This window comes from Marmota monax, unplaced genomic scaffold, assembly GCF_021218885.2.
Source record: "Marmota monax isolate L192 unplaced genomic scaffold, Marmota_monax_Labrador192_F-V1.1 WCK01_AAM20220418_F8-fsc00090, whole genome shotgun sequence".
Lineage (NCBI taxonomy): Eukaryota > Metazoa > Chordata > Mammalia > Rodentia > Sciuridae > Marmota > Marmota monax.
The window spans coordinates 5,197,715-5,210,159 of record NW_026695219.1 but is presented as its reverse complement, the minus strand read 5'-3'; the positions used below and the strand labels follow the sequence as shown (position 1 = coordinate 5,210,159).

Sequence of the window (12,445 nt, the reverse complement as noted above, 5' to 3'; positions counted from 1 at the left end):
GAAATCAATAGTTTCTGAATGTTATTAACATTCAGTTTATCATTATAAGAGACTTAGTCTTCTTTATCCTTATTTATTTCATTTTTTTAAAGGAAAAGATAAACCAAAGGGCTTGTGGAATCATTTGAATGATAAGGATACCAGCTTATAATAAAGGCCCTCTACATTTATGTCAGTAGATTTTCACATAGAGGTTTTATTTTTACAAAAATAAGACTAATATGTATTAAAAAAAAAAACATTTTTTTTCCCAACCAGAATGCTCATTAGATATTAATGGTTTTGTTTCAGTAGGGAATTATGTTTTAAATTCTTTTGCCAAATATATTTTGTATTGACTTAAGAACATATTTTTATTCTGAAAATCTTTTGGGTGAACATTTGCTTTAAAGACATAAAATTTATCTTTTAAACCATTAGCAATGTATGTTGTCATGTCTCACCTAAAGTAGTATAGTTTCTTAGTTTGTCCATTTTGCTAGTAATTCTATTGGTTTGTCTGAAATAATTTGGAAAAGCGCAGAATTCCTTTATCTGCTGATCAAAATGCAGCATTTTTTGACCTTATGAAATTTCACACCCCAACAAGTTTTAAAGACATACTGTATGTCACAGTCTGCCAACATCTGCTCCAACACTTCCACTGGCAGAGGCTGAAATAAATGCTGCACTCTTGGGGAAAAATTCTATTTAGTTACTGACAAGTCAATTTATCTATGAGATAAATATTAGTTGACATCTGTAATCTTTATATAAAGTAGTTGTTGATACTTGACTCAAACTAATGAATTTGTAGAATAGTTCCTTAGCTTTCAGGAATATTATTAACTTGGACCTTACAATAAATGAATTATTTTAAATTTGTACAACAACTTTGCCTTATCTCTTAATTGCATTATTTCTTCTGATACCTATGGGTATGACCTTAGACCTTAGGTCATTCTCTGAAACTCTCATCTTTGGCATAGTGGAAACAATCTGAGTTCAATGGATTTATAAGGACCTTTTGATCCTTCACAGTTCATGATTCTATAGGGAGGCTTTGAACAGGTCCCTGAAGATTTTATAGAAGTTATGCAGATTATTTATAGAAGAATATTCCAGGCAGAGGTGACAAACAATGTTTTTATGAAGCATTAAAAGAAGGCATAGTTGGAACATGAAAAGTTTCTTTCACCAATAGTCTCCTTTTCTCCCTATTTCCTTTTCACTCTTGCACCCTTTAATATATATTTTTTTTTAAAAAAAAGATACCCTGGAAAGCAGTATGGAGATTCCTTAGAAAACTTGGAATGGAACCGCCATTTGACCCAGTTATCCCACTCCTCGGTTTATAACCAAAGGACTTAATATTGGCATACTGTAGTGAAGCAACCACTTCAATGTTTATAGCAGCTCAGTTCACAATAGCCAAGCTATGAAACCATCCTAGTTCCTCTAAAACAGATGAATGGATAAAGAAAATGTAGAATATATGCAAAATGGAATGTTACTCAGCCATAAAGAAGAATGAAATTATGGCATTTGCTGGTAAATGGATAGAACTGGAGAGTATCATGCTAAGTGATATGCTAAGCTAGTCCCAAAAAACCAAAGGCAGAATGTTCTCTCTGATATGTGGATGTTAACCCACAACAGGGTAATGAAGAAAAGGGGGAGGAATAGGAATAGAAAAGATAGTAGAATTAATCAGACCTATCTTTCCTATCCTTATGAATGAATACATGACCAGTATAACTCCACATCATACATAACTACGATGATGGGATCCTAATTGGAACAAATTATACTTGTTTGATATGTCAGAATACACTCTCCTTTCATGTATATCTAGAAAGAACAAGTTAAAAAAGGATACTTTTACAAAAGTATTTGTAAGGTGTTTTGGAAAGTGTTATGTCCCCATGATAGCTATAATTTGAGTCCCCTATTTTTCTTATAATTAAAAGCCTACTTCACATTTATGTGGGTTTTAATAAAATCTTACTAAACTAGGCATTTTATCCATATGAATAAAGTGAAGCATGAGAAGTGGAAGGCATTTTAGAATTGTTCTTTATAAATTAAATTTTTAATTCCTTCCCATCTGATTAAAATTTTGCACAAGGGTAGTCTACACTCATGATTTCTATTTTTTAATCACTGCAGTCTGTTTCCTCCTTTATTTACTTGATTGAAACTCCTTTTCATGAATTCTCCAGTGACCACTTAATTTTTAAGGTAGAGGAAAATAAAAACATATGAAGTTAATTAATGTAAGTTTTACATGGCATGGGACCCTTTGGAAACAAAGAAACACATAAACTTGTATATGTCTATGCTTAGGTTTGATGAAGATATGGCTAAAATGAAGGAAGTATGAATGGAAAAAGGGGGTAATCTAGTAGTAATAAATGAGGGATTTTATCAAGGCCTGTTTGTTTAGACACAGGGACACAGTGTCTTTAGAGATGAGGATGTTTCTTTACTCCAGGTATAGGGAGGAACTCTCTACACTGAGCATCTTAAGACCTCCTTTAAGGAAAAATCAGAGAATTCTTCCTAGGTTTTTATGACCTGCTTCAGGGGAGAAGGGTAAGGCTGTCCTTCCTACTTCTACTGTTTTCTCAAATGCCTCAGTGTTATTTTGGGGAAGTGTGTGCTGAACCCCATCATTAAGTCTAGTAGACATTTTTTAGTTCTTATTTTTTTCTGGATTTCCATCTGGCCTTCATTTATTCTTTTGATCACATTCTCCTTCTATGATGATCTCTTACATTATATAATATTCTGAGATATCTCCTGATTTTTCTCTTTGTATAATGCATTATTTTGGTATTTAACAGAATTCTGGTTGAGGACACTTTGCATTTTGTACCTCTTCCTTGAGTGAGGTATATTCACTTGAATTGAGGTGTTTAGGGTTTCTGTTAAAACCTATATGCAGCTTACTCCTATCCTTATATCTCTTTAGACCAGGCTACTTTCCTGAGCATTAGGTTTCTAAAGTCACTTGACTTTCAGGACATCTCTATATTAGATGCTTTTTGGACTTTACATGTCCTAAGCTAAACTCAAGATGATTTTGTCTGTTTCTTCCCTTGTATCCAGTATGTCAGTTCTGTCTCTGCCTGAACACAAATTTGGATCCATTTCATCGTTATCTTTACCCAACTCCTGATTCCCTTTCTAGTTCTGCTGATTTGCTTATTTCTTGAACCTGTTATGTCTTTCCCTGTAATTCCCCTCGAATGAGCCATCATTATCTCTGCTATGGATTCTTAACTAGATTTTCTGCCTCTAGTTGTACCTCTCATATTCCTTCAGACATTACTTCACTATCATTTAAATCTTATTTCCCTCCCCCCATCCCCATACCAAAATTATCTTTCTGATATTACACCCTAACTATACCATTCCCCTGTGAAAGCCTTACCTTGGATCTTCATTGTCCACTGGATACTATCCAGTTACCTTAATATATCATACAAGGATCTCTCTAGCCTCTCCTTTCAATTCTTGCTTGCATGTCTCTTCTGTTCTACAATTGTGTTTTAGTAATACTGAATTGTTTATAATTCCCTATTTAACTTTTGCTGCTTTTCTACTGTTAGCGTTTGTTTATGTCTTCCCTCTGGTTGAAATTTTTTTTGAAATTTTTTTCTGTCCTCTATTTGCCTGTATAATTTGCTTTCATTTAAGATTTAATTCAGATTTATGTTCCTCTTCATGTTCCTTCTAAAATATTCCTCTTGGTCCTTTATCAAGCTGTTATCTTTTCTTGTACTACTTTCTTTCTTGGTTGTTTAGTTCATGTAGTTCATGTATATACCTCAGAGTTATTTTAGGGGAAACAATGTAGTCTTATTTATCTTATATGCAGCTTCCAGTGCCTACATATAGTGACTTACTAACTGCTTTTGAGTGAATATCTGAAAACATTTCATCCAATTTTTTTCTTTTTTTATATGAGAAAAATGAAGCCTTTGAAAAGTCAGTGATCTTTTTAAGGTTGCCTTACTACGTAATGGTAGTTAAGCATCAAGATTAAAACTGACATTACTTCACTATCATTTAAATCTTATTTCCCTCCCCCCATCCCCATACCATGACATTGTGTTAAGTCAACTTTCAGGTACTGTAACAAATAGAGATAACTTAAAAAGAGAAAAGATTTATCTTGACACATAGTTTTTGGTTGTACCAATCCATGATTGGTTTACTCTGTTTTGCGGCCTTTGGTTAGGTAGTGCATCATGGTGGGAACATGTGGCTGAGCAAAATTGCTTATTTCATGGCCAGGTGGCAAAAAAAAAGAGAAAGAACCAGAGTCCTACAGTTCCCTTCAACAGAACACCTTCTATGACCTAAAGGCTTCCTACTAGGCCCACCCATCACCTCTCAAGAGTGCCAAACTCAGGATCGAGCCTTTACCTTAACACATGGGACTTTGGAGGACATTTGAGATCCAAAGTATAACTCGTTTTCTATAGATTTTAAAGTAATGAGGTACCTTTTGCCATGCAGAATGAGAAATCTTCAAGTCCTGTAGAATGTGGGTAATAATATTTGATCTTTATCCTTCTTTGAATGAATCAAATATGAACTAGATTTAAAGGTGCCTTCTAAATATAGTGCTATAGAGATGTAAGTTTTAAAAAGGCATTTTTCTAAGCAAAGTACATCTCTAAATAGACTTATGGTGTGATGGATTTCTGATGATGGATGATTAAGATCATCTGTGCACAGGTTAACTCTCATCATTGAATAAAAAAAATACTGTAAGATATACATATTGTCATAATACTTGCTTATTTGCCCATATGTCTTTGGGCCTTATCCTATTTCTGAAAGGTTTCTTTTTACTCTCTGGTGTAAGAGAAGAATGCCAGCCCTTGTCTCAATAAGCACCTCTAGAATTCTGCCTTACTCTGTACAGCATATACTGGCCTACCTTGAAAATATCTTTACTTCTCTGTAAACTTTCCTCAGTCCCTTCTATAAAAAAATAGGTTAGTCTGCGTTTCTTAGGCCAATTTTAGAAATTAAGTGAAATGTTTATGCTTTACCTATCTCTCTCTCTGTCCTTGAAAAAATGTAAGGAATTTATGGAGCTTAAACCTAACAAAAAGTGTCTTTATCTCTGAATAAATGTTGAAGTATACAGAAAAATCAGTTCATTTTCATTAATGCTTTCATGGAAATACATGGGAAGAGGGAAAAAGCTTATGAGTTGATTCTTAGTCTTACTCAATACAGTGCCACCTAGAATAATAATCTTGTACATCTAGAAAAACCAAAAACTATATAAATATGTGGACTATGAGATGACATAATAATTTAATTTTAAATGTTTATCGATCCTTATATAATCTTATATAGCTTTTATATGCAGGGATGGATGATATTAGTATGGAACAAATAGCAATGGGAAGGGAAATGGGAGTAATTGCCTAAGTGAATTTTACTTAAAACAAATGCAGTAGAAATTGAGAGAAGCAATATGTAAGGGTAACAGAGGGTGACTAAGTGAGAATTTGTTCATGAGATAAGGTTAACATGAGTCCTGAAGGGTAGGTTTTTAGAAGAGGGCATTGTCAGTAAATTTAACAACTTAAGCACACATAAGAAGAGAGATTTTAACTTGCTTATTTTGTGAATAGTGTAGGCAATATCCTAGATGGATAGAGAACTTATGTTGGAGAGGAATAAAAATTAAGATTAAATAGTATGTAATCAGATAGTGAAAGTTCTTGAAAAACATATTGATACTTTTAATGAAAACCATTAGGAACCATAAAATTTGGGTGCCCAAATCAGTATTTGATTTTAAAAAGCAGGGGAGGACCTATCTAGTTATAGTTTGCAGTGGAAAAGATATACTCGTAGAAAAATAGGCCATGAGTCACTCATCAAAGTATTGTCCACTCCTGCTTCCTTTCCATACTATTACCTACTGAGCTCAGTTCATCAGTTCTCTATGAATTGTTTTCTTGCTTTCAAATATTCTCCTCTCTGAATTAAAAAGTTATTTGCAAATACCATCTCCTTGCTCAGAAAAAAATTCAGATATTCTCCATTTTTCACAAGGGAAGGCTGAATTGTAATTATTTTATATATTGTATATCCACATGATATATATCCAACACACTTGCCCAAAATCATAACTATATTTATATACCCTAATCTTTTCCTTTTTTCTTCTGTTACTCCTTAATGTTTTACACGTTATTTTTTAAGCTAATTGCTATATTCTTTTAGGTTCAATAACATATGGAATTTCTAATCTTGTTTTTATTTTCAGTGATTTCTTAGGCCATTTTTATGTACTTGATCATTTGATGATTTGATGCTTTCTTATCCTTACTTGTGATCAAACTTTGAGGTAAATAGAAAGTTAAATCTAGCAATAGGTGTATCTTAGTGTAAGTACTAAATATTTAAATATTCATCATAAAGTGTCTTATTGTAAATTTAGTTAAATTTGTTCCCAGGCTTCATTATCATAAATGATGTTATGTTAATATATTGTTTGCAAAACTTTACCAATTAACCAAATTTAGAATTGAAAATGAAGAAAACCTTTATAAAAATCACTTTAAAAGGAAGTCTCCCCCCCCCCCCCCCCGCCCAGACTACAAGGTAACAATGCCTTACTGTCACTTGTTTCCTCCCTTTTGTTCAAATTGTACTCCAGTTTGACAAGAAAAAGTGTAACCCTATATTATTGGAAAATACTCTGGCAGTCGTGTGTTTCAAATCTAGCTTTCAGGGGTAAGAAAGCAACCCAGTGCATCTCTGAAAGTTTATAAATATAAACTTATGTGTGTACTATTTGAGTTTCCCACTATATAGTTTTACTAATTATTAACACCCTAGGTGACATGCTCAGATTTCTGTTTGACAGCCAGTATCTTGAATCTCTCACCTTTGTTTCCTAATCTACTCCAAAATCATCAGTAGGCTTTATCTTTTGTATCTCATTTGTTAAAATATAAAGGAATATGGAGGCTTATGTAGAATCAAAGAGATCAGTCCACTTCTAGAAGGTGATGACTTGTATATACACATTTAAAACTTTTTCTATAGCATTTGTTTCAGTCTCTGGTATAGTGGAAGATCATTGGATTTGAGAGTTTGAAGACTTTAACTTGATTCTTTTTTAACTTCTTCAGTAGCTTTGTGACGTTGGACAAATCACGTAAGTTTTTTGATCTTCATTCTTATCTTTAAACAGCAGGGATAACAATAATGTATTTCGCACAAGTACAGTCAAGATTAAATGAGATGATATATGTGAAAATACTGTAAATTTGAAAGGTGCTATCCAAATTGAAGTATTAATATGAGAAGATGCTCAGTAATATTTGTTGAATTGGCAGTCATTCTTCTCTCTGTAGCTAAATTTCATTGGAGTGGAAAGGAAACTGCTTTGTTGAGTTTTCTTTAAATACCATTATAGATTTTAAGGAAAACCTTACAGCAATCCCTTGTGGTTAAGGCCAATTGCTACTGTTTGATTGGGCCAGTTGGGGAGGAAAGGGGGAGACTCCAGTTTTATTTAATGCCAGGGACTTGGATTCTAGGGGCTAATTCTTGTTATAACTAAACAATGTGAGATACATTCACCAAGTCTGCTTATACCTCCTTTTGGCAAAAACAAAACAAAACAAAAACCACTGTGGCCAAAAGGGAGTTACCATTGGCTCTGCCTCAGGGCTTTGGATGAGGTCTAGAGGAACTGAGTGAGGACCAAATTCTTCAAACTCTCTAGTCTTTGGAAGACAAAGCTTTTGCAGGCTGAGGAGGGCCCATGTGGTTATCGTTGTAGCTTTTAGTCAAAAGTTGTTTTGTTTTTTAATAAAGGCAATAAAATCTTTCTGGCTATTCTAAGATGATCTCTTGGTTATCCTTCATTGGAGGGATAATTAAAGTTAATGTGGCTCTTAAGTTGCTACTTTTTTTGAAAGGTAGAGGATGCAGTAGGGATTGTTTTTAGGGGAAGGCAGTCAAGGAATGATCAGTTTCAATAGCTTACATCAAGTGGTATCAGGACATAAAAGAGATCCAGTATAACTAATGTTCCGTCTTTTCCTTCTCCGTTCCTTTCTTCCCCTTTCTTCGAATAACCCACTCCATGCCTTTCCTCTCTCCTTGTCCTTGTCCCTCTCCCTCTCGGTCACTTAACTTTTCCTAAGGTCAGCATTCAACTGTCTGTTGTCCATAGCTGTTTATGTAAGGGAACACCCTATTCATAATTATTATCACTGAGTTATTTTTAAGCACATTTACTTCAGACTCCTTCCTTAATTTCCTTACCTAGTTCTTCCAGGTAACAATCTTACGTACTTACTCTGGTTTGACATTTCCTATTGTGTGCGTGTGTGTGTGTGTGTGTGTGTGTCTGTGTATGATTTCAAGTTAACAACAATTTGAAAACGTTATATATATATTTAGGAAGTGTAAGTTCTGATGAATATTTAGAAAGTTTTTATTGAGGGTTATTATGTTCTCAACATTGTACCAGGTACTGAGGGAAAAAGAAGGAAATAAGGAAGGAAGCCAACCTTTCTTTGAGAGTTACTATGTACCAAGTCCTTTTACATATGTTATCTCTTTTAATCTTCACAACAACACTGTGAGGTAAGTATTTTGTTCCCCATTTTAAAGACATTCAGAGAGGCTGTGTGACATGCTTTTAAAGGTCACTTATCTGACAACTGGCAGAGCCAGAATTTAAACCCACGATTAAGGTAATGTTGACCTCAAATCCTGTGTTCATTATTTCACTGATAAATAGTATAGCCCTTGGCTTTGAAGAATTTATAGTAGCAAAATCTGCCACAAACAATTAAAATTGATACTTAGACAAATTTTGAAGTTAAGTTTTGAAGTAAATTTTACTATTAAAATATGCAGTTAGAGTTTAGGAAAGGAAGTATTATTAAAGATTGGCTCATCAAGAAAACTTCTTTGGAAATTGAAATTTTCTGGAGAAATACTAAAATTTCCAAAGGTAAGATAGATTCTAGGTAACTATAAGAACAGAATTAATTTGAAAAATTGTTTCTGAGAAACTTTGGCTGAATGTCTTCTTGTTGAATTAAATGGGTATGAAATCCTCAGGAGTGAATAAAAGCTCCAGATGATATTATTTTCCTGTCCATTTACAGAATGAAAAATAACAAAGGAGAAAGAAGGATAAATGATAGAAGTAAATATGACACAAGAAATATTTAATGAAATGCATCAGTCATAACAGACACTTTGTTTTCCCAAGGTCAGAGTTAGGCTCTAGAAGACTTTATAGTTTACCTGGTGTTTTAAGTGCAGTTTCTAAAGTGCTATTGCTGTTCATTTTCTAGTAGAATATAAAATATATTTATTGACACAAGTAAATACTTTATTTTAAAATCCTACCTTAATGGCAATTTTCTTCTTTTTAGCTTAAAGTTTTAAATGGTAGCTTTTAAATTGGAAAAGTCTTCACTATTTCTGTCTGCTAATACTAATTCCTTTTCTGTAGGAGTGGCAGGGTGGTGTGGGTGGGGAATGGTTTGATGATCATGAACTGCAACTTGTGTGACAAGGTGGTTGTGGTGGATTTACTGTAGAATTTTTCTTGCATTATATCACTTATTTAATGCAAATAATATATCTGAATTAAATTATTTATTTAATGCAAATAGTATATCTGATTTCCAGCTAAAAATTTTCAGGCATAATACTACTCAACACCAGGCAGCATTTTGATACTGAGTTAAGGATCCTTGTATTGTTTTTATTTTATCACTAATCCCAGCATTTTCCTCCATGATACCCTTTCATATATGAAGGGTAAAAATAATTCTTTTTTTCTTGCCTTTCTGAAAGTACTTATGACCTGGTTAAATTTGTAATTTTTGGTTAAGTGTAGATACCTACTTGACTTATTTGTTAAACGTTTATTTTCAATGTATTGTTTTTGTAACATAAGATTTTTAGTTTCTATAGAGGATTGTGTGTAGTTTTTGAAATTGTAATTAGAATCATGATTATATACCCATTAAATTCAGTGTTTTAATCCCATCTAAATACATAGGGAATTCAGAGGGATTTGTGGAAGTAAAGGAAGAGAAATAATATATTTTTTGAAGCCTATTATGTACCAGGTACTTTTCTTCTCTAATCACATTTGACTTCATAAGAACAACCTGAAATAAATATTTATAATTTTATTTTGAAAATGAATAATAAAACAAACCTAGAAATATTAAAACTCTTTCCCAGAGTCTAAAAGCAAGCAAATGGCAGAACGATGATTTGAACTATGGCCTGGCATTGAATGCATTTGATCATCTCTGGGGTTCAGAGATAACTACTCTCTTTTCATCATCCATCGAAGCTTAGTGGTATGCCAAGTATTATACACAGTGGGTTAATAGTGGACTCTTGCCTCTGTTACTAATTGCCTTTATTTTGTTTGTAATGAGATTCGTGCTAGAACAGAAAGACAAATACAGATCGATATGATGGATGATTATTTGGTAGAAATTCATTATATAATTTTAATCTGAACATTCAGTCATTCTGAGACTCAGAATTTTCTCATATGTAAAGTGAAGGAATTTCACTGAAGGATCTCAGAGGTCCTTCTAAAATCCAGTGATTTGTCTGTCAGAAGCAGATAATAAATTCTTAAATTGGCTAGTCCATTGAGCAGTAATTATAATAAATTACCATTTGTTGAGCATGTGTGTGCCATATTATACACATACATTAATTCTTTTTAACATTCTTTCAAAATAATCTTTTTTCTATTTTATACCTAGAGAAACTTGGCTCATGGAATTTCCCAGGAGTAATGCATGTCTTCAGTGGTGGAACTAGGGGCTAGACCACAGATTTCACGTTTCAAGGCTAATGCTTTTTCCATTTTACCACCTATCAATAGCATCTCTGACCACCTTAGGGCCTTGGGGCGAGATGTTTTCTACTGTGGGCAATGCAGAAGGTATGGACATTCCATGCCTCTAGACTAGTTTTTATGTTAGTATCATGAATCAAATCTTGCCATTCTCAATTAGTATATGAAGATGTATTTCAGAACTTTTGGCTACTTTCATTTGAGCAAACTAAGTCTTAATGCAGAGGAATCACTAGATGTGAAGTTTATAGCATTGCTCTTCTAATTATGTAAGAGGAGTCATATGGCAAACAACAGTCTTCGAAGACAGGATGATTTGAATATTTGTGATGAATTATATAATCATTGCTTTGTGTGTGTGTGTGTGGTTGTGTGGGGGCGGGGTAATTGGAGTTTGATTCCAGAGATGCTACTCCACCACTGAGCTATTTCCCCAGCTTTTTTTTTTTTTTTCTTGTCTCCCATAAGTTGCCTAGGCTGGCCTTGAATTTAAGATACTCTTGCCTTAGCCTCCTGAGTTGCTGGGATTACAGGTGTGTATCACTACATTCATTTTAAACAAATTAGACTTTAGGGATACCTACCTACCTACCTTCCTTTCTTTCTTTCTTTCTTTCTTTCTTTCTTTCTTTCTTTCTTTCTTTCTTTCTTTCTTTATCTTTTTCTCTTTCTTTCTTTCTCTGAGTTGTTAATTATAAATCACTTCCTTTTCTGGTCCTCCTTTCTTTATGTTAATTTTAGAGCATTTATTATATCTTGAGTAAAGTTAAATTAGGCATAAGGCCAGAGAGGAAGAAGGACCTTTAACCTTGGAATTTAGAAAAGATATAGAGGAATTCTTTTGGATTTGAAATAATACATAATCAAGCAGATGCTAATGAAAAAATGAAATGCAGGAGAAGATAACAGATACTAGGATGCCTGTTTGGAAGTTTTATAGAGGAGAGTACATTGCCCCTTTATTACAATAATGTTTCTGCGCTATAATAAGGTCTTTCATTGCAAGTTCAGCCTTTTTCATTCACTTGTTTTGTGTTCTGCTTCCTCTGTTACTAATTGTCAGCACAATAGTCTTCCAACTATGAAGTCTCAGTGTCCTTTTGGACCAATTTGTCATTGTTTTTCTCCCTCACCCCCCAACCCATCCACTCAGAATTTATTACTATGGTTGCAGTTTTAGACATTTTTTTACGTTTTAAAATGGTAATGCTTTTGAAACATGCCAGAATAGTTCATGTTAATTGAATCATCCAACCAGCAACAGTTATTGCTTCCAAAAGCATACTGAAAAAGTTTCTATTTCTACAGGGCATTCTTATAAGATAATTTAAAATAAACATACTATTTTCTTTATAGCATTACTTCATAAACATTGTTTCCTTTGAACTTAGCAGTAGTCCTATGGAAATAGAATATTAAAATATTTGTTAAGCTGTACTATTTATAGATTTACTGTTTACCTCTCATAATTCTTTGAAATTTCTGTTATTTTAGAAAGTTATCTATTTTTTCCTATTAATGGCTCTTTATTCTTAAGATAATTTTGATATGACTAAGGAA

At 33.3% G+C, this 12,445-nt stretch overlaps 1 protein-coding gene across 10 annotated transcripts in view; it reads left to right on the top strand.

Annotated features, from left to right (window-relative positions):
• Positions 1-12,445, top strand: part of Akt3 (AKT serine/threonine kinase 3) — a 273,567-nt gene that overhangs the window by 117,876 nt on the left and 143,246 nt on the right. For 2 of the 10 annotated variants that reach the window (XM_058575176.1, XM_058575181.1), the window contains 3 exons: positions 7,155-7,180; positions 8,507-8,622; positions 10,791-10,972. The exons of 5 other annotated variants lie outside the window; for them this stretch is intronic. In XM_058575176.1, the coding sequence (XP_058431159.1) occupies positions 10,882-10,972 (91 nt within the window). In that variant the 5' untranslated portion in view covers positions 7,155-7,180; positions 8,507-8,622; positions 10,791-10,881. The remainder of the gene's footprint in view (positions 1-7,154; positions 7,181-8,506; positions 8,623-10,790; positions 10,973-12,445) is intronic. 3 more of the 10 variants (XM_058575177.1, XM_058575179.1, XM_058575180.1) reach the window with 3 other exon arrangements.